The sequence below is a fragment of the Eschscholzia californica genome, unplaced genomic scaffold, assembly GCF_041429995.1.
Source record: "Eschscholzia californica isolate CP2 unplaced genomic scaffold, dmEscCali1.0.p SCAF_3, whole genome shotgun sequence".
NCBI lineage: Eukaryota > Viridiplantae > Streptophyta > Magnoliopsida > Ranunculales > Papaveraceae > Eschscholzia > Eschscholzia californica.
Window position 1 is genome coordinate 47,180,950 of NW_028238420.1, and position 26,964 is coordinate 47,207,913.

The 26,964-nt window shown below is 33.7% G+C and overlaps 4 protein-coding genes across 8 annotated transcripts; 3 read left to right on the forward strand and 1 right to left on the reverse strand.

The window, feature by feature from the left end:
- Positions 1–1,341: 1,341 nt before the first annotated feature.
- Positions 1,342–5,857, forward strand: LOC147550987 (uncharacterized). The gene is made up of 5 exons (XM_086671671.1): positions 1,342–1,612; positions 3,017–3,802; positions 4,518–4,709; positions 4,805–4,933; positions 5,469–5,857. The coding sequence occupies exons 1-5, from the start codon at positions 1,568–1,570 to the stop codon at positions 5,577–5,579; spliced, it is 1,263 nt and encodes a 420-aa protein (XP_086527797.1). The 5' UTR covers positions 1,342–1,567; the 3' UTR covers positions 5,580–5,857.
- A 5,260-nt stretch (positions 5,858–11,117) lies between these two features.
- LOC147550988 (uncharacterized) lies at positions 11,118–15,277 on the forward strand. 5 transcript variants are annotated; one of them, XM_086671672.1, is made up of 3 exons: positions 11,118–11,788; positions 12,974–14,821; positions 14,985–15,277. In XM_086671672.1, exons 2-3 carry the CDS (start codon positions 13,031–13,033, stop codon positions 15,165–15,167), a joined length of 1,974 nt encoding a protein of 657 aa, XP_086527798.1. In that variant the 5' UTR covers positions 11,118–11,788; positions 12,974–13,030; the 3' UTR covers positions 15,168–15,277. The 5 variants fall into 5 exon arrangements, with proteins under 5 accessions (XP_086527798.1, XP_086527800.1, XP_086527799.1 ...); XM_086671674.1 differs by having other exon boundaries at positions 11,145–12,515; XM_086671673.1 differs by having other exon boundaries at positions 11,437–11,965.
- Positions 15,278–15,634: 357 nt separating this feature from the next.
- LOC147550989 (fanconi anemia group F protein (FANCF)) lies at positions 15,635–21,153 on the forward strand. Its single transcript, XM_086670433.1, has 10 exons — positions 15,635–16,250; positions 16,343–16,441; positions 17,243–17,676; positions 17,896–18,088; positions 18,202–18,369; positions 18,496–18,596; positions 19,116–19,184; positions 19,286–19,326; positions 19,419–19,510; positions 20,322–21,153. The coding sequence occupies exons 1-9, from the start codon at positions 16,083–16,085 to the stop codon at positions 19,499–19,501; spliced, it is 1,356 nt and encodes a 451-aa protein (XP_086526559.1). The 5' UTR covers positions 15,635–16,082; the 3' UTR covers positions 19,502–19,510; positions 20,322–21,153.
- A 754-nt stretch (positions 21,154–21,907) lies between these two features.
- LOC147550990 (peroxygenase 2-like) lies at positions 21,908–24,528 on the reverse strand. Its single transcript, XM_086671678.1, has 6 exons — positions 24,194–24,528; positions 23,201–23,350; positions 22,996–23,081; positions 22,793–22,887; positions 22,366–22,491; positions 21,908–22,248 (listed from the first exon to the last, which is right to left on the reverse strand). Exons 1-6 carry the CDS (start codon positions 24,399–24,401, stop codon positions 22,092–22,094), a joined length of 822 nt encoding a protein of 273 aa, XP_086527804.1. The 5' UTR covers positions 24,402–24,528; the 3' UTR covers positions 21,908–22,091.
- Between the last annotated feature and the right edge of the window lie 2,436 nt (positions 24,529–26,964).

Below are 26,964 nucleotides of genomic sequence, written 5' to 3' on the forward strand. Positions count from 1 at the left end.
ATTGAAAAAAACTTTCTAACACCATAGATTCTCTTAAACTAATTATAATTTTATTATTTAAATAATTAATTTTGAAATAAATTAGCTTTTAAAGGAAAATGTCACTTAAGACTACTTACTTTACTTAGACCTACTTCATAAACCGTTGAGGAAGTTGAATAATTTTCTTCACAATAAGCTTCAAATTGTCGGTATTTAAAGTGGAAGTTGAATAATTTTCTTCACAATAAGCTTCAAATTGTCGGTATTTAAAGTGGAAAAAGGTATATATGTTACCACCCAACTAAATTTGACGTTACTCCAAACGCTTATCTGCAAGGATAAATCATGTATAGTTATAGATGCTTTGGTTAGATTAACTCATATTGGATTCTAACCTAAGTATATATTTTATTCTCTATGATATTTTCTTACTACTTCAATCCAAGTTGTTATTCATCTCCATTTCTTTTGCTTTGATATTTTAACTAGTTTGGGTTGAATGATTATGATACTTACTATATAATTGAATTTAGCATGATTAAGAAAAGATGTTGATTTTAATATAATTAGAGGAAGCGAATAATTTCTCATTAACTTAGTTACCTAAGTTCATAGGGGTGTCTTTCTTTCATGTCATTCTACATCACTACATGGTAAAGGAATAACTTTAATCTTATTGCAATTATCCTAGCTACGTAGTATATATACTTGCTTCGCGGATAAAACTCATAGTGACGACTCCACTTCGTATTTGTTGTATAATTCTTTTTACATCAAGTAAATTACAAATTATTAGAGAATATATGCATAATCCAACTGACAAAAATCTAATTTATATTGGATAAACTTAAATGATGTTAAAATTTTATATTATCTCTCGACTGTTGATTAACATCTGTCTTCTCAGGTCTCTGTGTTACAGAGTCATTTTTTAGACCATTAAACACGAGTGAGATTTTCAGATTAATATGATTCTTCGCGTAAATGTAATGTGGGAGTATCTAAAAAGTAAATAATTATTGATGTAATGACATCCTTAAGATATGCAAATAATGTCATAATCTAGAGTTGGTCAAAATAGGTAAGGTCTTGGCCAGGTCAACCCCAATTATCCCTCTTCTCATAAAAGAAGAATATCCACATGACAGCAGGGATGATGCCTTCCACGTCAGATAATTATACACGTGTCAATTTATGAAAGGATAGTCAGAGTTATTAAATGACAAGGTGGCAAACACAGAATTAAAGGAGGGGAGCTAATTTCGGTCATAAATTTAGTTAATTCAGTTATTCCAGCTATGTACGGAAGAATTCTCCTCCCGCCTTATATAACTAACTTTATCCTCCCCTTTATTTTTTACCTTAGCTAAGGTCGACCTAAGCTATTTTCATACCCTCTTCTCTCTCTCTCTCTCTCTAGATTTCTCTCTCTTCTTCACAAATGAAGTCTTTGAGGATTCATATCTAAGAAGCTCAAAAATACACAAAAAATTAAGAAAAGTTGAAAATTACCCTTTTTCTATTAATATTTTCTCGAAATTGAAGTTTGGGTATTTGTGTATATATCAGAAAAGCAATCGAAAATATGTTGCAAGACGTAATTCATCCACCGTCAGAACAACTTCCTATTGTAAGTGTTCATTCATTCATTTTTCTTTCTCTGTTTTTCTTTTTCTTGTTTTTTTTCCATAGTTTTGATTTAGTGTGCTTCTTAATTTAGATTAATTTTGACATTTGCATTTCTTAGTTATATACATTTTTATGCTTAATAATTTGCTATAATTTTAAAGTTTGATTGGGTTACTAGTATTATTTATTATACTAACCTATTCGAAAAACGAAACATGGAGAGATTTAATTAAAAAACGGAAGTACAAACTCAAATCATTAGAAAAAAATTTCGTGAAGTACGTTGGAGTTTTAGTTCTATCGGTTTAGGTTTAGCTTATTGTTTCTGCCATTTTTCCCTTAAAAAAATTCATTTTTTTGACAACTATCTCATAATATTGAAAAGCATTTGTTGAACTTCTTCCCAGAAATATATTTTAAAAAGAAGTTCCTTTATAAAACTTTTTATCATTCTTTTTATCATGCATTTCATGGATGGATCATTATACTAAAAATTAACCCATTGCCTAGTTAGTTCATTATCTTGATATTTAGAAAACTAAAACAAAATTGTGATATTTATAGAACTTATGACTTTTTAAAACTTGTTGTTTAAGCATCCTAATTTTGTTTACCTTTTCCATATTTATCAAGTAATCATCATTAAGATCTTTAAAATGTGAAAATAAAAAAGTTTTAAAACTATAGATTTCTATTGTTTCTCTCTTTTCACACCTTCATAGTCCATTTATTTCCCCCTTTTGGTTGTAAGTTTCTTTTTCAAGAACAACATATCATGAATCTCTTTTATCTTGCTATGGTTCCAACTAGGGTTTCTAAAATTCCTTCATGTCACATGCATGTTTACTCGATACGCTTAACTATTTTCCAAACTATAAAAAGTTATGTTTGTTAGCACGTATTATTCAAAAATATCGATAAAATTACCTTTTCACTTTAAACAACTTTATACATTCTTTAGTGAAAACTCTAAACATAAATAGTTCGATACGTGTTAGTCACATTACCCATAAGGTAAAACGTCGTGTACATACGTTCTATGTTAAGTGAGTTTTTTAGTTTTTATATAAAGTTGATAGTTCTTTAATCTTTCATTTTGAAAACGATTTATTTTATTGATGAATTTAAATAAAATTTTCTAGTTGATGAAAGGCTTTGAACTCAATAAACTAAAGGCATCAAGTAAGTTCATTTCTTCAAAATTGATTTGATTTTCTTAACACATTTATGAAATTTAAAATAAAGTGGTTAAATACTTAAATTACAAAGGTTTTAGATTTAATTTATAGAGATGCAGAGTTTTTAATAAAGGGTTTTATGAATTTCTTAATTTAATTTTAGTATTTGAGTGAAACTATACGATGCTATTAATCTAATTGGATCTACATGTTTTGTGTTGTTTCAGGATAATATTTCAAGCCCGATAAGTGCTCAAATGTTTGAGTTTTGCGATTATGATTTATTTCCCGAAGGAATACAAAATTCTGGCGTAACTTCGTGTTCAAACTTCTGCTACGATGACAATTCTTCTTACACCACAAATCTTTCATTTCCTCCTGACACCCTAGAAAAGTATAACAACAATAATAGTTGCAGTAATAGTAATAATGACAACAATAACAACGATAACATTAATACTATCACGAGTAATAATCTATCTTCAATAGTTTTTGATTCTCACGAGGAGAATGGAAATAATAACATCTCATCGTCAATAAATTACTTTTCACCCCCTACATTTCCTATTCCTGAATTTCTTACAACCCAAGATGACCAATTTGATTTTTCCTCACTACAACCACAAATGCCGATCAACAACGATGCCATTAACGGGTTCTCACCCTATTCTCCTGAACCCGTTCACCCATTAAACGTATCCGGGCCTGGGCCTGGACCCGGACCACCATTGTCATCATCCATAGTATTTGAAGATGATTGTCTTTCTTCCTTACCTTGTTATGGAAACTTAGATCCATCTTCACCTTCTTGTTCCTTCCTTGATCCATCTTCTGCTTCATTTTTACCGGGAAACTTCACTTCTTCGTTATCGGGTGATGGGTCGGGTATTTACCCGGGAGGAATTTTAATGGGACCCGATTTATTACCACAAGATTTGGACTTCCAAGGAGACAATGGTGGTGTTTATGTTTCCGACTCCGTTCAAAGGGTTTTCAGCTCAGGAGATATACAGGTACAAACTGATCGACCTGTACTATTTAAACTCTAGTATTTTTCATTATTTTAGTGATATTTTTGAGTTTGGCTTCTAAATTAAACTATAATCAATCAAAGTTAAGGAAAATAATTATGGGTATTTTAATTAGATAACCCTCTCAATTAATTAAGTTTAATTTGAGATATCTCCTTTGACCATGACTAATTTAAAAGGAAAATATGGGTATTATCTTTTAAGATCATGAAAATATTCCTATCTTTGTTTTTTTCCATGAAAAGGCAAACATAGAAAGCTAAAGTTTAAGGTATCAAATGCTTTCTAGAACATTTATAGTTCTAAAATTTACTAGGTTGTAAAGGTAAATACTGCACTACTAAAACCTAAAAAGAGTGCTATGGAATAAGTTGTCAATTTGTCATGTGTTATTGTCGCCATAAAAAAAAGGTTCCTCCATTTGCAATATGTTTTGGGTTTCCGACCCATAATTATCGTGGCATAGGTCGTTAAGGTGATACACATCTCAAGAAGGTAGTAATTCGAGATGTTATCGAGCTTTCAGTGGCTCAGACTAAATCAGACGTTAAGTTTAGACACAATATACTTCTCCGTGGACCGGTCCACGAGTCTTCAAGAGTGTGTAAAATGGTTATAGAAAGTTTTGCTTTCATATATTAAGTAAATTAGTAGATATAATTATGATAATTTTCTATTTTTTTTTGTTTGAAAAAAGGCCCTTAATAATGATAACCAGCAACTAATGAATGGAGGTGGGAATAGTACTACAACTCCATTAGTATCAGAAATAACAAACCTAGAGGAATCTACCTACAAAGTTGGAAGGCTCTCAGTTGAGGAAAGGAAAGAGAAAATCCATAGATACATGAAGAAGAGAAATGAAAGGAATTTCAGTAAGAAAATCAAGGTATCTCTCTATATATCATTATCTATATACATATAATTTATGTATATAATGTGCAAAGTACATATAATATTATGTTCAAACATTTTAATATGCAGTATGCATGTCGAAAGACTCTAGCTGATAGTCGACCTCGTGTAAGAGGAAGATTTGCGAAAAACGACGAATTTGGAGAGACATCAAGACCAAATTGCAGTTGCAGCAATCTTGAAGATGAAGATGATGAAGTAAGACCTCCATTTTAAATCGTTTGTGACATTCTAACTTTCAAATAGAAAAATCAAGGATAAATACATGCATGTATCCCCCACCAAATAAAAGAAAACATTTTTTGCAACTTAGATATTGTTAATTGAATAATGGTAGTATTTCCGAAATTTAAGCTCACTTTCGTCAAATGATACTTTATATGTCTCTCTGCACCGAAATGATCATAATTCAAAAGATTTTGACAATTGATTACTCACTTTCACTAAAAGATTTTTTTTTTCAAGTTTGACTATAACCTAGACCGTTGTTTTACTTGAGTAACTCATCGAGTGAAAGACTTTGTCAAAATCATTTGTACACCGAGCATTCCCTTTATATAATAAGTAATGACATATAATCTCTACATAGAAAATAAAATGAAAAATATATCAGCCCAATTTCATGTAAAAAGAAATGAATCAATATTTCCTACTATAACCCATGCATATATTATATAGTTTATAGTACAAGTTATTGTTGGTTTCTTCTTCTTGTTTATTGTAATTTTGACAGGTAGTAGGAAAAGAGGAAGAAGAAATGGTTGATTCTTCTTCAGATATATTTGCTCACATAAGTGGAGTTAATTCCTTCAAGTCAACCTACTCTTTGCCATCTTGGATCTGAAATCTGAATGGAGATCATAATGAACTGCACTTTCAAGATAGGGGCATGTTTGTTTACAATTTTGCAATGGGATCCCATTTTTCTTTTTTCTAATATCACAACAATTTGCATCATCCAATAATAATTAAATAAAGGGTGATTTAATTGCTGTTATTTTTGGACATATATTAGATAGATAATGTGTGTGTGTAGACGGGTTAATTTTCGTATATGGGTTTGTAAATGACAGTATTCTAAACTTGTTATCAGTTTGTATATTAGTTGATATATTTTTCTCATTGGTTTAAGTATGTACGTATATTTCTTCATCAAAAAAAAAAGTATGTACGTATATTTATTTTTCGTATATAAGATGTATACTAAACGTATTTTCTATGCCCTTACTCCCGACAAACTTCCAACGTTCAATTTGCCGGATAACTTTATTTTCAACAAATTTTTGTATTTCATGCGGTCGAAAACTTTTGATTTTTGTAGTCTATCTTATATTATCATTGTCGTCTGACATATGGTATCATGGAGTTCCTTAAAGATAGACTTAAAAAAGAGTATGAATTAAGTTAGAGTTATCATTAAAATCATGGTCCCATGATCGAAATTTGGGCCATGCGCTTAGACAAGCTGATCCAGGAACAACCTCAACCTTGGACTCTGTGGATGAGCTGAGCTTACCCCAATAATGAGACCAGGCCGAGGGCCCACAAATATTAAAAAAGAAAAGAAATTTTAACCAATTCCTTTTCAAAAATTCAAAAATCCTATTTACATAAACGGGTCTCCAATTCAAAAAATAAATAAATAAAAATAAACGGGTCTCCAATTTCTTTTCTTTGCCTATATCATGTGTGGGTTAACTTTAAAAGAATGTTTTTTTAAAGAGAAAATGGACAGCTTGAAGAAATTTGAATTTTAACCAGTAAGTGTTATCAAACTCTTAGGTAATGGAGTTCAACAAAAAAAAACTCTTAGGTAATGGTGCTTGCCGATTTGAAATCTTTATGTTGGGTTACTAAAACAATTCCTTGTTTTGACTGGTTTAGTTTCAATTTGAGTGTATGAATTATTATTAAGGGTTTTTTAGGCGAAGACCTCATTTATTTAGTTATATTAAGAGGACATCCCTAAAAATATTTTCGTTTAGACATTAACCCCCAAAGTTCATTTTCTGTTCAAATAGTCATGAAGTAATGGTCGTGCGAATCACATGCTCGCCTACTGACGAAAATACTCCCGTTCTAATTTTTAGTATATGGCCTCATTTATTTAGCTATATTAGGACTACACCCCCAACCAAAATTTTCACTATAAAATTCATATTTTTCTTCAGTTTGTGGATCTGCTGAGTCTAAGCAAATGGATTCTTGTTTCAATCTGGAGTTCAACAATTTCTTGTTTTTGCTCTTCTTTATTGTCAACTTAGGTTCTGTTTTTTGCTCTGAATCTTGGTTAGTTGTTGAAGGACAATCTGAAAACCGATTTAACATGGATGAATTTTTTCTTCGGTTTCTTTTTCTTTGATTGCTTCTCCTTCTTCTTTAATGTCTTCTACTTCTATTCTAGATTTCAATTCAACTCTAGCAAAATCTTCTAAGATTTCATCTTTTCTTCGAAACTCATGTCTAAGAAATGAATACCAACTCCTTAAAACATGATTAAAAGATTCAAGATCAGATTTTTGTGAGAAACAATTATAAAACAGAGACTTTTGAAACCAATTACACCATTTTTGGTACAACTACTACTAGTTGTTCTTCAATTCTTTTTCGTGTTCTGTTTGGTGGATATTATAACTTGAACTTGACCCATAAAAGTAATTTTTGCGTACAACTACCTCGGACTAGTAAAGACATGATCCACGCTATCATCGGAGTACAAGTGACACCTCGGCCAGAATCACTCGCTGATTGGCTCTAGCTTGGGGAGAGTATGATCCAATCTATACCCGAACCTCATACTTATGAGACAGAGAACGTAACAAGGGTGAACCGACCGGAGTCACTCGTGGATTGGATCTAACTCTGGCCTCTGGCTAGGGGTGAGCATGACCCAGTCTATGGGCGAACCTCGGAGTTAGTGGTTCGACGTGTAACTAGGATAATTCAACCGATCGTGATATGAGAATGTATTGGCTCGGGATAAATTCGAATGGACAAAGTATCTTGGTTGGGGGGTGTAGTGCTAATATAGCTAAATAAATGAGGGTCATATACTAAAAATTAGGACAGGAGTATTTTGGTCAGAGATCGAACATGTGATTCGCACGACCACTACTTCATGGCTATTTGAACGGAAAATGAGTTTTGGGGGTTAACGCTTAAACGGAAATGTTTTTAGGGGTGTCCCCCTAATATAGCTAAATAAATGGGAGTCATTCTCTAAAAAACCATATTATTAATATATTTACGTTTTAACGGATTTAAAACTTTTGGATGCTTCATATTCGGTCTAGAAAATTAAATCAGAAATAAGATGAAAACCTGATATACTTACGATTTTGAATGAGAGTGTGAGACTCTGAATTGATGTAAATTAAGTTTATAAATTCATAATACAATATACTGATTTAAGTTCTGATACTGCGATGACAGGTTAATTTTTGTACTTTTCCTTTTGCCAACTCACACCAATGTAATTATAAAACGAGAATTATTCAAAAATCGACCTAACTTTCTCCTTATTTAATTAAAATTAGAAAAATATGTGAATTTCAATGATCCAAATAGTATTAAATTATAAAATTGACAATGGCATAAAAAAGTTTTTTTTTTTGTTGAAGGGCATAAAAAAAAGTTGATGTTGGTTATTTAAATGGAGCATTAGATCTCATAGGCGTAAAAGTTTGTCTCTTTTAGTGGAATACTTGTACGACTAGGATGATGCAACATGGTGGATACTAATACTTAAATAATGAAAAATTGACCAAAAATAATGAAGAATTTCCATGAATCCCATTAACATGGGGAGGTGGGTCAATAAAGTTAACAAAATTTCAAGTTAAAGGCAACTATAATTCATTGAATCTTGTCTGTTCACATGTTTTGTTTATTTTATGATAGTATTTAAATTGGAGTGATACTAAAAAATTAGAAGATAAAACTTCATTAACGTTATAATAACATTAGTGTAATTTATGTCAATTAGGTACATGAGAGAAATAGCCCTCTTCATCTGTAACTTTGTATATTGTTTGGAACTTTGGATGGCCTCAAACATTATCATAATAGATTTTAATTATATTTTTCCAACATTAGGTTGAGGTGCTTTTCTTTCTTATTTTATTTTTGTTTGAAATCATGTAATACTCAAATTCCTAAGAGACATCTTGAGATCCAATCAATACTAACAAGCATAATAGTCGTAAGCAAACAATCAATCAAAAAAGTGTCTTCTTAGTGTGAAACCATTCTTAAAAAATTCATGTATAAATTAGGTTGGGAGATGCTAGAGTGCCCAAATATTTGGGCATTTTAGTGCCCAGCTGATGTGGAATCACTAAAAAACAAAGTTTTTTCAAAGTTTGACTACGGTGGGGACCGCTTTTGTTTCTAAATAAGGAAATATGTCACCCTCTAAGTACCAATTTCTAAGTCACTCTATCATTTCCCAATTAGGTTAGGTAAGAGTAAAGTTAGGCTTGGATGGGTTAAAGTCAAATTCAGGTACTAGAAAATTACATTTCGAAGGTTAAAATGCAATATATGTCATGACACTATTGTCATATACGAGTTTACGTCAAAATGCTTAGTATCAGATAACTGAAAACATTTCAAAACTTTTTTAACAAAAGGAAGAAAAAACACATTTTGAAAGAAACAGTGTTCAACAGTAGTATACAATATATTAATTGGATATGACATATGATGTATGGACATTTGTTCTCTGTTTTTATTCACAAGTCTCCTAATTTGACAAATAAATAAATAGTCAAAAAATCAATCGCATTTCTACCGACAAAAATCAAGTTTTGTACTTTGTTAAATGATATCGTTTACGTCTCCAAATAGATAGATTTTAGGTTTTTTTTTTTTTTTTTTGATGAAAGAGATTTTAGGTTCTTGGTATTTATAGAGCAAAGTAGGGTCTTTACCGAGTAACTTTTTCTTTAAAAAATTACACTTTTTTTTTCAAATAAAATATTAGTATTTATAAATCATTTTAGAGAGTAAAATAATTTTCTTTTTGTGAAAATCAAAATAAAAACGAAATATAATTCAAAAATATTTTTTATTTCATTGTCTATAAACTCCAGCACCAGTAGTCTTTCACCATCCTTAGAGCATCTCCAATGCAAAACTCAAAAAAAAAAAATCTTTATTCATCATATGTGTATCGAGATTCTCATTTTTAGGTGTCAAAAATAGAGATAACCCTAACTTCAATTTTTTTTGTCTCAAATGCAAAACTCTAAACTTATCTTATTTACTTATGTAGCATAATTATTTTTGTAAAGAAATAAGTAGTTATTTAGAAAATATAGACTCGAGTTCTATTTGTTGAAATTCAAAAATTGATAAGTTGGACAATTAGAGATATCTCAAGGGGACACTCTAAAATAGAGTGTTTTCTCGAGATATCTCTATTCCATCCTCGACACGTCATATTAGAATTCCAAATAGAGTGTTGCATTAGAGAGAATTTAAAAAAAAAAAAAAAAAAACTCTAAAAATTATAGGTGGCACTCAGAATTTCTAATGTTGCACTGGAAACGCTCTTAACCCATATCGTTAACCCACAATTTTTGCCTCAACAACAAAAATTAAAATGGCCAGCGCTTTGGGGAAAGCAAAATAGTTTTCGGGGTGTAAAGACTTGGTCAAAAATTGGTCAATTTTGTTTCACAATTTTATTTAAGGGGAAAGCAAAATAGTTTCTCCACCTCAGCTCCCTCTCTCTCCACCTCACTTCTCTTTCTCCACCTCATCTTCTCTCTCCCCACCACTCTCTCTCTTCTCCGACAGATCGCCGGCCGGAAAATTTTCCGGGCGGCGACCATTAAAAAAAAAAAATTCACTCTATTTCCCTCCTCTCTCTCTCTCTAAATTTTTTTTTCTTCTCTCTCTCTAGAATTTCTAGAGAGAGAGAGAAGATCTGGTTGAAGGTCCCGAACCTTCAACATATCTTCTCTCTCTAGATTTGTTCTAGAGAGAGAGAGAAGGAAGGAAAAAAAATAAATATTTTAGAGAGAGAGAGGAGGGAAAAAGAGTGAAATTTTTTTATTTTTTTTAATGGTCGCCGGCCGGAAAATTTTCTGGCCGGCGACCTTGTCAGAGAAGAGAGAGAGGTGAGGTGGTGAGAGAGAGGTGAGGTGGAGAGAGAGTAAGGTGAGGTGGAGTGTTTTTTTTTTATTTCTCTTTAAAATTTATTTCCCCAGAAAATTTCTAAAATTCTATATATTCCCTTTAAAATTTCACACCCCGAAAACTATTTAGCTTTCCCCAAAGCGCTAATTTATTTCCCCAGAAAATTTCTAAAATTCTATATATTCCCTTTAAAATTTCACACCCCGAAAACTATTTAGCTTTCCCCAAAGCGCTGGCCATTAAAATAAGGAAGAAAATGAAGTGAGGGGGGAATGAAAAGAGGAATGGAACGGAATAGTGGAGTAGACTTGCATCATCTCCCAAAAGAATAAAAGAAAACAAAATGCATTTAAAGAAACCTCGGGAAATCGTCCCAAAAGTGAATCCACCAACACTTTCGCATTTAATTTTCTAGTCGTCCCAGGAAATTTGCTCTATCTCTCTCTCTCTATAGATTGATTGGGCCGATCTTTACTTTTTAGAGAGAGAAAGTTTTAGAGAGAGAGCGGGAAAGAGACAAAGAAGAAGAACACGTCAGTTTTAACAGTTTCAGTTTTGTGGTTTGTTCGTGGGGTGAACGAGACTATCGTGCGCACCAGCTCACCACCACCTCCCACTTTCTTCTTCCTTCTAACCTTTCCCCCCCCCCCCCCTCTCCACTTCCTCCTCCTTATCTTCATTCATACTCTCTCTCTCTCTCTACAAACCCATCTCTCTCTCTCTCTCTAGAAACAAACAGTAAATACCTACCCTCCACCAGAAACCCACATTTGGAATAGTAGTAGTAAGAAGAAGAGTTGAAACTTGAAAAAGACATCCACCAAAGTTGAGCAACAACAAATAAGACTTCCATTAAAGTGCCTTACAATTTCATTTCGTACTTCTTACGCCACTTACTATTTTTATTTGGTTAGTTTCATTTCATACCCTCTCTCTCTCTCTCTCTCTAGATAAGTTTAATACATTGAATTAGGGCTTACTAGTGATAGTTTAGTCAATCTACGAAATGGGGGGGTTCTTTTAGTTTTTTTCTATCTCCTTGTGGTTGTATTCATTTTAGTTCTAAGATCTGGTGGTTCTCTTAAGGTAAGAAAAAACAAACCTTGGGATTTTCTAACTTTTAGAACCTTTAGTTTTAAAAAGATGGGATTTTTATCAGCTTTATCTCACCCAAATTTATATAAAAAAGAAATGTTCCACTTTTCAAATTATTTAAAGTAAAGTACTCAAATTCATTCTCATTATTATGATATAAAGATGGGTTCTTTTTGTCTTGGGGTTTTGATTTTGTAATTGTGATTAGGTTATTTGATTTTGATACCAAACAGGATTTTAGAGTTTTTTCTCGATTCTTTTGTGTGATTATGTGATTGATTATTATTGATGATAATTTGTCTTCCTTTGTTGATTAGTGCTTAGAATAAGATATTAGAAAATCTTCAAGTAAACTTTTAGGTAGTAATTTTTTAGGCAAAAAGAAGAAGAAATCTTTCAGTTCACTTTCATGCTTAAATTCTCAAGTTTTGGAAATAGGGTTTGTTTCATAAGCCATGGGGATGTACTTGCTTGAAGAAATGGCAACTTAGGCAGACCCGGAAAATCTGCAAAATTTTTAGTAGTCTACTTTTCTTTTTATGTAAGCTAGCATTTTTCTTGATCTTCCTTTTTCTTCACTTATAATTTATGGGTTATGGTTCAAAATTCGATACTTTTTGTTTGAAAATTTTGAGTATTTGGGTCATTACTCTTGTGTATTTCGATACGATTTGAGGTTATTTTGTAGATCAATTTTGATGATTATGCTTCTTAGGGACAACACATTTTTTGGTCTTTAAATAAATGCACTTCAATTCTCCCAAATGCCATGTTTTTTTTTCCTAGGAGAGGCCATCATGATCCGTCCTATAACATATTAAAATAGCTTTCTTTTCTTTCTCGTATTGGTTCTGGTTGTTGGGTTATGATTATGATGAATAAATCTTGAATGTTCGTCCGTCATTAAGTGTTCGGGTACTAAATGAACTCCGATATAGAACGAACTCCATCCTTCAATTTTGTTTTCGGTTTGGCTAACCTCTTGTGTTATTTTTTCAGATTATTGGGGGTTTAGTATGTGAAGATTACAGTTATGTGCCATACAGTTAGTTGAAGATGGGAGAAACATTTTATAGTAAACAAAATGGCTGTCAAGACGATGGATCACAATTTAGTTTGAAAGAGATAGGATCAATGGGTGAGAATGGTATAGAGATTGACAATATTAAGCTCACTATGTTGCTTGAAACAGTATCAGTGAAACCGCACCATAGTATAACATCTGATGGCGGGCAACTGCAAATCGTTGAAAAACACTCTCGAGAATCATTTATTCCAAGACGACATGGGTTGGATTGCAGAATCCCTAAAAATGTAAGTTTTATAAGTCTGAACGAGAGATATCTTCAACGTTGCTTGGATCTTGTAGAAGATAAAGGATTAGACTCTGTACTATTATGTAGCCTAGAAGATCCACGCAAAATCTCCATGAACCCGAAGTCCCCTAGAGTGAAAATTTTGTTTGATAGTTCGGAACAAAGAAGTAATAGAAGACTTACAAGTGATTTGTGTGGTTTAGTTATTCAATGCCCGCCGGAAGCTGGACTTGAGAAGATAGTTGCCAGCACAGACAGAGATTGGGTAGTAGGTACCATACATGGAAAAAAGACTACGAATAATATCTTGAAGAGCCCACTAATCCACCGTTTTGGTTCTCCTGATAATAACACAAGCTTAGAGAGATTCGGATCACTTGATGTCAAAGAAATGAAATACTCCGAATGCACAAGCTCTCCTTCAGGTCCAAGTGTCAGTTTCCCTCAAAAGCTAGTAAGAGAAACTTCTCTTTTTGAAAATCAGGGGCATGGATCGGGTCCATTGCATAAGAAGCTTATTTCTATCTCAAGTACGGATTCTACGTGTTCAAATGAGCTGCCATCATCTGCTTCTGCAACTATTTCTCAGGGAATACTCCAGTGTATATGGAAGAAAGGTATTCCACAATTTACGTTTTCCATAGACGATCGAAAGGAGGTTTATGTAGCAAATATGTGGAAAGTTGAGTCCTCGGATGATAAAGATCTTGATTATATCTACTTGTTTCATTCAAGAACAAGTAGTCAAAAGGTACATGGGAGCTGTTATAATGCACCAGATCTTGTGGGTAAGATGCAGGTCTCAAATTCTTTGTCTCTGTGCTCGAATAATTCGAAACTTTTGGAGACCCAGTTTGTTTTATATCAAGCTAAAGAAAAGCATTTATGTGAGACACGAAGTTCAGTTGCTACAGTTGGGAAGAACAAAGGGACACCAAAGAAGGTTGTTGATATCTTTAGGACAAACAATTTTTTCAAGCATGGATCTAACCACAATGTCTGTGGAATAGGGCCGATATATGAGGATTTTTCTTGGAACCCATGTGAAGACACGTTCGATAATCTTGATGCACTGGGAAGAAGAAACCTCCTTGAGTGTTCACCCTGTCTCGAATTAGCAGCCATTGTTGTGAAAGAGCTTCTCCATGAGAATCCTCAAGAGGAAATTGTTGGAGGTTGGGGGTTGAAATTTTTAGAGAAAGCTAGGAATCTGCCAGCCAATACGCCCTTAGAACAGTCTGTTTCTTCTGATATTGGCCAGGAGAGTTGTAACAGAAATAGAAATGATTGCTCGACTACTAGTACGAGTATGACTGTTTTAATCCCAGATGGTATTCATGGAGGCCCAAGAACAAATCATGGTGGGCCTTCGAGTCTCACCGAGAGATGGCAATCAGGTGGAAAGTGCGATTGTGGTGGCTGGGATATCGGTTGCCCTCTTAGAGTACTCAATGGTAAAACAAGCAAACAAGACTCGCCCCATGCCGATGATACACAAGAAGAGTGTAAACCAAGGGATTTAGTGATTGAGGTATATTCATCCTTTATTCTTTTACTCTACTCCGCAAATATGGTCATTATTCGAATTTCGAGTAAACATCTCTGTTTTCTATCATATATGTTAATCATTTTAAATGAACTATTTCATTGAAAGGCGAGAACTAACATTACTAAGAATATATGTTTTTTGACAGGGTGGGAAGCAAGATTTACCCGCGATGAGAATGATGCAGATCCAAGACGGATCATACATTATTCATTTTCATTCTAAAACGATATCGATTCTGCAAGCTTTCTCAATAGGAGTGGCAAATATTCATACCCAAAATCCTACTCTTTATCCGAAAAATGCACAGAAATTGAGGAACAAAAATTAGGAGTGAGGTTAATGTAGTTGCAGACTTGCAGTTGTAATGTTTTTTCTTTGTGTATAATGTATCTCGATTATATCGAAAGTAACTATTTAATGGATATTTATTTTGATAAATTAAGTAAAGGTGGTGGATGTGTAGATGTTCTTAACTCTATTTTTGGTTGCTTTGTACTCTCTATTTGAAGAGAAATTATCATTAAATTGGGCTAGCTGCTAGCATCAAGGGGAAATTGAACAACTAAATTGGGCCCAAAAAGGAATGCATCTAGAGCAGTTCAACATCAAGTTAGGCGCATTCAGCCCGTCTCAAGTGATAAAGTTTGTTCTAACCAACTTTGTTAACTGATCAACTAGGTAAACATTATTGAAAAACAAAAGAACAAAGCTAGCTCTTAAGTTTATGATTATCTTCTGATAGCCAAGTGAGTTTTTTTTGCATAAATAGCCAAGTGAGTTGATGTCTTTTTCCTTGACACAAACTAATCACATCCTTCGAGTCTCCTACGAGAAACACGAGTCTCCTACGAGAAACACTTTTTCTTCACCCTCAGATAAATTTCCTCCAAGACACTTTATAGATGACATGACCAACAATTAGTGATTCAGTTCCTAAATATATAAATCTAAATTAAAATATTACGAAAAGACTTCGAATATATTTTTTCAATAAATTTTCACCAACATTGACGTGATGCCAAGAAAGCAGACGGGAATCCGACCTAGATGATTTTACACAAACCATCAAATGAGAGAAAAGCGGGTTTGGCCGTTTAGGTCGCATTTGGGTCTGCTTTTGGGGCACGGTAACATTTTGGCACGAGAGGAAACATCTCCATAAACAGTAGTGAGAGTGTTCTGAAGGAAAAGCTTTATAATCTCAGAAAGGCGGGAAGAAGCCAAAGGAAAATATACTCAAGGGATGGGTTGGTCTCACCCAGATATTTCTCTTGAAGATCTACTCAATCTGATTAAAGGGTTTGTTGATATCATAATTTTGACTTCTGGGTATCAATCATCTGGTTCTTCTGCTTCATGGGATTCCCTAAATATCAAAAAAGCCTTGAAATGGGGCATCTTCTTTGAAAACGTAAGTATCCCCCTTTTGAGTTTTTCTTCATCTTTCTAGTTTTCTCATAAAAAAAGAAGAGCATAAATTCTCTGATTGTTCATAATGTACAGGTTTTTAAGGGGTTAAAAAGTTCAGATGATTATCATGGGTCAGTTATTGAACTTGATGAAGCTCTACTTGAATTGACATCAAACCCTTATTTCCCCCAGGTTTTGAATTCTCATATATGTGTTTTATCTCTTATTTGCTTGCCCCAAGGAATGAAATTTCGGTTTCGGTGGAAATTTCGGTCGGTCCAAAAATGGAAACGTTTCGTAGAAATGTTTCGGTCAGTGTGGAAATCTTACAAATCTACAGAAATGATAGAAATATGATGCACTTATGTATAACAAGATTATTAAACCATAATGAAGCATAAAAATGATGTTTAACATTATCTATTAGTTTGAGGGAGTATTAACAATTACACGGTTACTTCCGGGGGTAAATTGAATAATTTTTTGGCTATAACACCCAAAAGATAACATTCTTACTGATAATAATTAACAAACTATGTTAGTTTGAGAAGGTATCGTCAATTACACAGTTATATTAGAGGTGTTACTAAGATAAAATCAATTTAGGCAGTTAAGTCAAGGCGTAAATCATTCAAATAGATTTAAAAACCATGGAAAACATAACATAAAAATCAAGAGAGATCTAAGAGAAATGAAGATGAAAAAGACGAAGAAATGGATATGTTTCTAGTATTAGTTTCTCCTATTGTTTTGCTAGATTTCTACTATGTCGGTCGAAATTTCCATCATGTCGGTGGAAATTTCGTTATTTCCAACAACTTCGGTGGAAATTCGATCATGTCGGTGGAAACTATGCAGGAAATAGTTGTAAGTGTTATTTCGTGCACCTAATCTCATTTTAGGAAACGTTTCGCGAAATTTCGGCGAAATTTCGGGAAGTTTCATTCCTTGGCTTGCCCATTGTTTATTACTAATCTGAGAATAAAATTCCAGGGTCTGAAAAATCTATCATCTCTAACTCTTGCTAGAGGCAAAGATTTTGTTTTGAAACATCTTATTCAAACTATACCTCTGAGAGATGAACATCTCACTGCTATTCTAGTTGCAGTTGTTGAGATGGATCTTGATGTTCTAAGAGGAACTGAATATGATTGTCTTGATGCCTATCTTGAAAATTTGACGCTGTTTAATGCATTTTCTAAACCGCAATCCTCTTCTTCGGGTTCTAAGACGAAGGAGACATCAATTTATAATCTGTCAGAGTTTGTAATTCAAGAGCTTTCAGAGAGGCAAACTTCAATGTCATGTGTATCGTCGGTTGAAGTGGGGTTGTCTGTTCTTTCTGGTAGCCTTGCGAAGAATAAAAAGTGGGTCGGGAGCCACATTAAGCTAACGGAAGAAAAATCACGGGATGACATTTCCCTCGTGTGAGTACACATTGCTTCTCATTTACTTATACCCTCTTGGGGTTGTCTGTTCTATTGTTACGATATGCAACTTTACTTGACCATAGATTATAGAGTTGGCTTTATGACTAAGAATGGTTGAATGTTGTCGATACTCTAGAAATTTGTGTCGCCTAATCATTTATAAACTGTTTGTGGTGAAACCAATCTAAAGAAACTATACATACTTGTTACTGGTAGGAGGAAGGAACTGGTGATAGAACTTGATCTGTGGAACAAGTGGAGGTCAAGGAGTCTTTCATATTTCCTTGATAGAAGGACAATTAAACTGGTCTCAGGCGCCAAGTTGATATTTTCGGCTCCTAAAGTTCAATGGCTTCAGGTGTTTGGACGATTGGACGTTAAAAATGATGACGATTTGATTCAAATAATAGTAAGTTGATTCAATAACTTAAATTTTACATATTGTTTGCGAGACAAATAAACCCTTTTTCATTTAGTATGAAAGTTCGAATTTAGTGATTATTTATGTTCAATTTCTGACAGGAAATCTCTTTATTGGGTTATGTTGCAAGTAGATGGAGTTGTGTAATTGAATATTTCATGTCAGGTTCTTATGATACTCTTCCCATCTCAATGCAATATCATGAGGTGAACAAGTTGCTACACGAGAAACCTCAATCTGTTCACACAAAGGAGGAAGCGAATTCAAAGGTCTACATTTATGTCCTGACCTTTTATGTGGAAAAGCTCCAACCCTAATTTGAATGAATGAGCTAATTGTTGTTTTTGTCTGCTGATTATTTAGTTTTTCTTGATTATTGTTGTCGTGTGAATAAGGAAAGTGACATTCTCGAGTATCTGGCGATGTTATTGAGCAGTCAACCTCATAAGTTGTGGAAATTGTCCCCGGTTCTTGTTGCAATTGCAATCCCTTCATGGTATATCTGTTTTCTCTTAACTATACCAATTCAGGATGACAAAATGCAACCATCTACAGTATATGATGTCGTGCTATGTAACATGACATTGATAAGGGTATGAGTATACAATACTGATATTAATAACTCGGATACCGTGAACAAAAAATGCCAAAACGAGGAGAAAATCGCACACACACACACACGATATTCTTGTCTTGGTTGACAGGTCCTTCATTTTACCTACCGTGTTTTGCTTTTGGGTCACCCACTACTATGTTATGTATGAATGATGTTAACACAGAGTATCCACACGGCAAAATACAAAAAAGGAGAAGACTTATTCATGTGCTGTAATTCATGTTGCCTTAATAGAGAAAGCTTTTACTTTTTTTTTTAAAGAAAGAAAGCTTTTTACCTGCCATTCTATTCTGCGGATTAGTTTGTTCGTGTAAATCACCCGAAAGTACGAGTTTTTTTTTTGTTAGAATATTACACGTGCATTACCTAATGGTTGGAGATGTGTGATTTTCTTTTCAGGTCCCAGTTGTTCAGGTTGTACTTGACTGGGGTGGAAACATTGTTGAAAGGATATCCTTATCCGACAAGGTTCTGTCGAATAAACAATTGTCTCTCATAGTTAATATAAACGATTCTGGTAGGTTACACTTTGGCCATGTTTAATGAATCACATGATTATGGTCATATAGATGCTGCAGCTGTACTCAAAATGGGGAGGAACATAAAGACTGTAAGTCGGTACATTTTCCTTCTATGTCTTTCTTTGTCCTCCTTTTGACTGAGTCAATGACAGGGAATAGTATGGGTTCTTATGTTTTCTAGGCGAACTTGCTGAAAGGATTTGGTGCCTCTATATTTTCCACGTTCAAGGCGCTCACCTACTACCTAAAACAAGTAGTTCTTGACTCCTCATGGTAAGTTTTCTCTTCATAAAATCCTTTTCGTTCTCTCTCTGTTCTCTCCTTTTGTTATATAATATATATGATCCTTGATATAAAACACGATGACCTTTTATGAGGGTGTCCGTCGAATTTATGCTCAGCCCTCTGATTGTCTTCTTAAATGTTCTGATGTAACGGTTCTAACAACCACTAATTGTCTCCCAGAATCTCAACGATTACTCTTGATAACCGAAAACTAAAAAAGTCCTTCAAATTAAAGATGACAGTAGATTAAACCATATTAAGTTATTAACTACTCGTCCACGTCTTTTCCTCCATTATTTTTTCAAAATGGTTCAAGACTTTTATGACAGCAGACAGACATATATACTTGTTAATATGTTTCTTTACTTTCGTAATAGTGACCCTCTCCTTTTTCTTATCACACGTAACTACGTAAGTATGAAATTGACTTGAAACTTCCATAAGTAAAATGGAGGTTTGGTTTATGTCTATATTGATAACCGGCCATTTTTCATCTTAGTCCAGTATGTAATCAACGGTAACCTATGAAGTTCACATTATATTTCTATAAATTCCTTATACGTAATTTTGATCAAACCCAAGTTAGATAAAGAACAAAAACTCAAAAGAAGATAGTAGCTGGTGATGTTGATATTAGGTCATGATCCACCTAGTTGAAACTTGAAACCACTATAGCTCTGATTAATTCCTTGCTTTGCTTTTACTTTTACTTTTATTCCATTTAGATAAAAGTGTTTTCACATCTTCATCAAAAGGTGGATGAATATTAACACCAGTCATTATTTTTTCCTCTCTGAAGGTCAAATCCAAAAGGAATCAAAGATGCCCACTTTCAAGTTGTGACCTGACTGACAAAAAATCAGGAGCCAAGAAAGTTGAGTAAGCTATCCATGGGGCCTCTTAGACAGTGATGTTTCATTTCTTCTTCTTGTTGTTATATATAAGACAGTTTCGATTCTGTCGACCCACATCTAACATGAGTCAAGTTGACACCAAAATGTGATCGTTTGGGTTGGGGGTGTAACGGGTAAGGATGATCCGTTAAACCCTGTCATCAAAATACACGGTGGGTCTCTCTGATTCATGTTAGATGCAGGTAAACATAACCGGGCTAGTATTTGACACACCACCAACCAAGTAAGATGATCTCAATTATAAATATATTGAGTAAAGAAGAAGAATGAAGTGAACTAAAAGCTCAAATGACCCTTTCATTACAGTTTGGGATGCAAGCGATGAAATTGTTTAGAAGAATAGTGATGAATACAAGTAACAAGGTCACTTACTTTAGTGTTCAACAAGAGGTGAAACCAAACTCGGAATATCGATTAGTCAGATTGAGACGATTATTTCGAATATTCAAAGTGCAGACACTGAGATGGTCAAGGAGCAGGATAAGTTTTAGCTATGATCCTCAGAGCTATTCTCTTAACTTCGACGATGGTTTCCTCTGATCATATATTTCTTATTTTGCTTGTTCCTTCTAATGATTTGCTGCTTTTCGGTTAGTGAACTCTGTATTTTGATAAATGAAAGTCAAGTTATCATCTTCTGTATAAGGGGGTATTAGAACTTAAATATCAAAATATATGTAAATTTTCATTTTCTTCTTATGAGACTATGTTCTTAAATTTCATTATTTTCGAATTTTATTTTCAAGTTTGTGCAAAATTGAATTATTGTAGGATCAATTCCCATTTGCTCCAACATAACTCTTTCAGTTAGCCACTTAACCCCCAATATTCGACTAATAAATATTTGGCTCCCAAGTACTAACTAAAAAAAATTAATTTAATTTTTGTTCTAAATTTATTCGTTCGTTTCTATTGAGGACCTCTATCATTAGAGATTCTTACCAAAAGCGGAAAAGGATCCAGAAACGGTGTTTTGCTACGAGGACTATTCTTTTATCGGACTTCCTCTTTTGAGGACCTTCACCAATAGCGTAAGATAAAAACCGAGAATGAAGAAAGAGGTGTCTTAAAAACCGAGAATGAAGAAAGAGGAAGACACCAACTTCTTTAAAAAGCACAAAATGTAAAAGTGTGAACATTAATAATTTCTTCATAAGATTGTTAGTCATATGTCAAATGACCTACGGGCCAAATGTCAGGGGCCGAAAGATGAATTGGTAAAAAATTGGAAGCTAAAATGGGAATTAACTCTTATAATTATCATTTGTGAATTAAATTCTTATTGTTATGGTAATCAAATATTCCCATAACATTTCATAAATCTTAGGGTAGTTGAGTGGATTTTTGAAGTTCATCAACAAAGTTGGGGTTGGGGGGGGGGGGGGGGGGGGGAGGGGGCATGTTTGCTTAACCTTCCTTTTATTTGAAGTGGAATTAAAAGTCAATATCTAGAGAGATAGAAGAGATGGTATATGGGAATTCAATTATTGAAAGTTTAGAATAGAATCTATTTGTAATAATACTTGACTCAAATTACTACCATGACCCTCAATACTTATCAAATTACTACCATGACCTTCCACACCCCACAAAAAAAAGGACCACCAAAATACTAGAACAATTCTTGAACCATTAACTTCAATTTCATAACTAATTTAATCCCTTTTACTCATAGCAGCTTCAGATTGAAGTTTAGCACAATACTCAAACAAGCTACCATCAAAACATCTTCTCACTGCCTCTTTTGATAGAAACCCTTCTTCATCTCTAGCTAGTAAATATAAAACTCCCCATTCCATCTTCCCTGCTATCCTGCATTTTTTTTTTCCGAAAATAAAATAAAAATAAAACCCGGGTCAAAACCGAACAAGGTTTACCATCAGTTTATTCGACCCGAAAAAGAATTATAAGGTTTGCAATTGCACATACCACCCAAAGAAATCGAATGGGTTTCGGTTGCTTTCTGTCATATGCCATAACTCAGAAAATGTGAGCTTGTCTGGAACTGTTTTAGCATACTTGCTAAATATGTTCTCAAGATTCATTGGAACAAACCTGTTGATCCATTTTTAATTACACCATTAATATTTCATATCATGCTTTCATATAACAAAAAGTAAAAACTGATCGAATATGCAATACGGGTCGACCCAATTGGACTAACTCTGATTACTTATACAGTAAACAATGCTACTTGGTCTGACGAATATGGCTCGAAATGGTCCGAAAAGACAAAATTTTGTACATGACATCAGCACAACGTCAGTAATTTGGCTTGCTAGAGCCATTAGAACAATTTTTTGTCGGGCTAAATTGTATTTTCCTTGTATAGTTGTGATTAAATCTTATTGTTTACCTTCCTTCAGTGTCATAAGTGGCAGAGTCACTTCCATGCTTGGCTTTGTGGATGTTGTTTATGTATATAGGGAAGAAAGGTGACGGCAACCATCCCTACGAAATTAGGGCCAAGTTAGTTTTTCCTTTGGAAGGTAATATATGTATTCGTGTTTCAAATCCGAAATTTAGAGTGTGAAAATAAAAAAATTGGTCGAAACTCACAGGTAAAGTAGCATAACTCATTGCACAATTGGCTAAGATCGCGAAAATGAATGAGGCGAAGATGTTGAACCCAATGGCTCGAAATCCTGTAGATAATCAAATAACATCATCAAATCGATAAAAACTTAAACATACTTATATGTTTTCCTAGTATTTTATTAATGAAAAATAAAGAAAAACGAGTGAAATTGTTAATATGAATTACCAGAGTAAGTTTCCCACGGATATATGATGCCATTGTTATCTGTATCGAAGAAAGCTACATGTTGTTGAAGAACACTCATATCGTGGTGCTTGTGACCCCATGTCCCATTCGGGTGATCACTATCAGGTGCAATCAACGCACGAGGCAAATCTATTATCACACCCCAATCACATCATATTGTGTATAAATAATTAAACTCGTAACAATTATAAATCTCAAATAACATATTCCCCCAACATTGAACAAAAACAGTTAATCAGCAAACAAAAGACGTTGATATACAAAATCTCACCCTTGTACTAAAAATGTTCTATACTAGGATTTTTTTCCCTGATAAGAGATGAAAGTTCATCTGCCAATTGTGGAGGGGAGAGAAAATCCTCATTTTTCGTAAAAAGACTTTTTTCAGCAAATCGATTTCGTTACAAAAAATTACCATTATTTTATAGAAAATGTTCTTTGTTGTTTTTTAATATAATAGATTTCTCAACAACCCAAAGAAAGAATATAAGTTTTTCGAACTATTTGACCAACTGAAGAAAGTGTTCCCAGCAAATATCTTTTTGTAGCAACTATACAATTTTGTTTAGCATTTGTCAGAAAAAAGACCCATCAACTTTTGGACTTCAACTTGGTATGCAAAAGTTACACCGTACAAATTGTGCATATTGTAAACTTCTACCCTTTCTACAATCTTTTCTGACCTAGTAATACACAAGCAATACTAAATGGTCCACAAAATTAAAGAGACCAACCACTAGACAATCTTTTCGAATATAATAACTCAAAAGCACTTTCAATAGAAAAAAATAATACAAGCAAATGAGCAAATTACTAAATTGTCCACACGGTGGTCAATGAGGGTCAGCCACATCAACTTTAGTCTGCTGGTCAGTCCTTCTATTTTTTTTTTGGGAGGCCATTTAACTACGATGCATGCATGAAATTTGAACCACATTGAGTCTATAGGGAGAGAGAGAGAGAATGACTAACAAGGTTTGGGAAGGGAAGTGTCCAAGTCTCCACGAACCCTACGTTCAGCAGTAACAGGTGCATGACGAGCTACAGATTCTAAAGCTTCATTTTGTTGCTGATTATTAATATTATTCACATCTTCCACTTGATGATGATCTTTCTTTGATATTCCTTGTGCCACTTTATGTACATCACCCACTTCTTTCCTTGCTACCTCTGCAGACATCTTAATTTCTCTATCTCTCAAATCAGAAACCCTAGCTCAGTTGACAACTACCCATTCACATCTCCATTACTTATACTAATAATAATAATTATGAAGTAGTTAAAATAAGTTTAATTTAGAAGAGCATGAGCTAGTCTTTTCTTTTTTACTGCTAAAATGTCTGAATTTATTACACGTTCTGTGAAACTATAGACAGACAGACTTGTTCTTCCTTCTTTCTTGGCCAATTGTTGGGAGGTTAGTTGACTGCTGATTTATCTATTGGATATTCATGTATGTTAGATTGTAATCTGAATTTTCCTAACCGTTAAGATATGTCCCACGTTTTTAGATAAAACAGTTAAAAACTACCCATTAAATTCTCTAACTTCCCATGTATATGTCTCTCTCTCTCCTCAAAAGGAGGTGGTAGGGATCGCTTATAAAGAAAGTGTGACATTTGACGGACGCGAATAGCAGGGAGGCTCCAATGACAGTTTCGAGAGGTGCCGATAAAACTTCCCTCTTACCAATGCAATCTGTATCTCTCTCATGTTACTTTCCATGGTAAATTTTAAAGGTAGGTAGGATCTTGACTTAATTTATGAACCGTTTAGATTGCAGTCAATTTTTTTTTTGTCTTTTAGTAAAGGCGAGTCATCATATCTTAAATGAAGTCATTTTTTTATTGTAGCACTCCCCACTTGTCATTGTAATGACTATCGTACTCAATTTTCCAATTCTTTTTAAATAACTTCTTAAGATAACTCAAAATTATTCCTTGTCGATTTTCTCTAACATAACTACTCTATCTATCTTTTCTCTCTAAAATATTCTTGGTCGATTTTCTTTATTCTCTCTTTGGTTTCCAATGATAGAATAATTTCCACCTTTACTAATTTAGAAGATCCTCAAATGCCATTAATGATTGAAAATAATATCTCTAAAAAAAATCTAAAACCTAAATCCAAGATTCCAAATCAAACAAATTTTTTACTTGAAGGGGTGTAGGTTTTAATTGGATTATAACATGACAAGATCATTTCTTTGAATTTAAAGAGAAAAGGCTAAATGGATGATTAGTCCACAAAGGGACCCCATTTTCTACTAAAAGGACCTCTTATTATTCTTTAATTGAATTGAAGAGAGAAGTTATATTTTGTGTGGTTAAAAACCTACTCATTTATATTTGCAAATAATTTTTGCAAGCATTTTACAAACTAATTGCAATTATTCTTTTTCACCAAAATTAAGAACAAAAACCATAAGAAGTTTTAACTAAATTTCGTGATTCGAAATTAGTAACTAGATTAAAGAGATTATTAAACTTCAAGTATTAGGAGAAATGAGAGGGAGGAAAAAGAAGAGTAAGATAAGGAAAATGGATAAATTATGCAACTCGAAATCTTGGCCAACGTTCAAGACACAAACAAATCAAAAAAAAAATCAGCTTTGGACTCTACTGAAAGTTCTCGATAATTAACATGGATAGTGGAGTCCCTTACGAAGATTTCTAAATACCTTTGGGGTACTTTGTTTAACGTTGTTCTTGATAATCAACATGGATAGTGGAGTCCCTTAGGAAGATTTTCTAAATACCTTTGGGATTATCAACATGGATAGTGGAGCCCCTTACTAAGATTCCTAAATACCATTGGGGTACTTTTCTTTAACGTTGTTCTAGTTTGGAGCATAATGTTGTAGGTAATCTCTCGATTAACCAAGAAAACCGAGCTCTCTTTCATGAAAGTATATATCTCCTGTAATTTATACTTATAGACCTTTTGTTCGATCATGGAAGGGAAATTCCTTCTGATTGAAGGGTTCCACCAAAAAAGATTTTCTCTTTGTCCAACTTAAATTTTTCTAGGAACTCCAAAGGCCTCAGATAAGAGAAGAAAAAAGATGAAAATGAGAAGGAACCACGAATCTAAAGAGTAGGGATGTCAACGGGACGGGTTTGGGACGGTTCATCCCCTTCCCAACTCCGTCCCGTTAGTAAACGGGTTTTACCATTACCGTCCCAATAATTAATCGGGATGGATATTCAATTACCATAACCGTCCCAATTAAAAATTGTTAAACCATTACCGTCCCGCCCCGCCCCGCCCCGTTTAATATAAAACGAGTCGGATCGGGTCGGGTTCAAAGTATTTTATTTCACAAAAGTTATTTTAGTTTGAAGTAACATAACAATTGTTAACAAAATTTTCTAAGACTTTGAGTTTTTGCATAAACACTACAACTACTTAAATAATATAAAACATAAAATAATTAAATTGATAATATAAGATTAAAGTTTTAGAAACATAACCTTAAATAAAACATATATTTAATATATAACATACTAATCGGTTCGTGGCGGAGTTTACTATCAAATACCAAACCCACCCCGAACCCGATTAGTATTTCTTAACTTCATACCAAACCCGAACCGTTTAATTAGCGGGGCGGTAAAACCCGTCCCATTAGGGGCGGGTTTGGGAAAAAAACCGCCGGTTCGGACCAAATTGCCACCCCTACTAAAGAGCGACAATCATCGACTTGCTAATAGTGGTTAAAGAAGCTTCGCAAATATAGGCCC

Bases quoted from the DNA above. Each gene is read 5' to 3' on its own strand.
- LOC147550987 (XM_086671671.1), top strand. From the start codon at position 1,568: ATGTTGCAAGACGTAATTCATCCACCGTCAGAACAACTTCCTATT. The intron at 1,613-3,016 runs GTAAGTGTTCAT...GTGTTGTTTCAG, and splicing joins CGTCAGAACAACTTCCTATT to GATAATATTTCAAGCCCGAT. The intron at 3,803-4,517 runs GTACAAACTGAT...GTTTGAAAAAAG, and splicing joins TCAGCTCAGGAGATATACAG to GCCCTTAATAATGATAACCA.
- LOC147550988 (XM_086671672.1), top strand. From the start codon at position 13,031: ATGGGAGAAACATTTTATAGTAAACAAAATGGCTGTCAAGACGATGGA. The intron at 14,822-14,984 runs GTATATTCATCC...GTTTTTTGACAG, and splicing joins CAAGGGATTTAGTGATTGAG to GGTGGGAAGCAAGATTTACC.
- LOC147550989 (XM_086670433.1), top strand. From the start codon at position 16,083: ATGGGTTGGTCTCACCCAGATATTTCTCTTGAAGATCTACTCAATCTG. The intron at 16,442-17,242 runs GTTTTGAATTCT...ATAAAATTCCAG, and splicing joins CAAACCCTTATTTCCCCCAG to GGTCTGAAAAATCTATCATC. The intron at 17,677-17,895 runs GTGAGTACACAT...TGTTACTGGTAG, and splicing joins CGGGATGACATTTCCCTCGT to GAGGAAGGAACTGGTGATAG.
- LOC147550990 (XM_086671678.1), bottom strand. From the start codon at position 24,401: ATGTCTGCAGAGGTAGCAAGGAAAGAAGTGGGTGATGTACATAAAGTG. The intron at 22,888-22,995 runs GTGAGTTTCGAC...CTAATTTCGTAG, and splicing joins TGAGTTATGCTACTTTACCT to GGATGGTTGCCGTCACCTTT. The intron at 22,249-22,365 runs GTATGTGCAATT...AAAAAAATGCAG, and splicing joins CCATTCGATTTCTTTGGGTG to GATAGCAGGGAAGATGGAAT.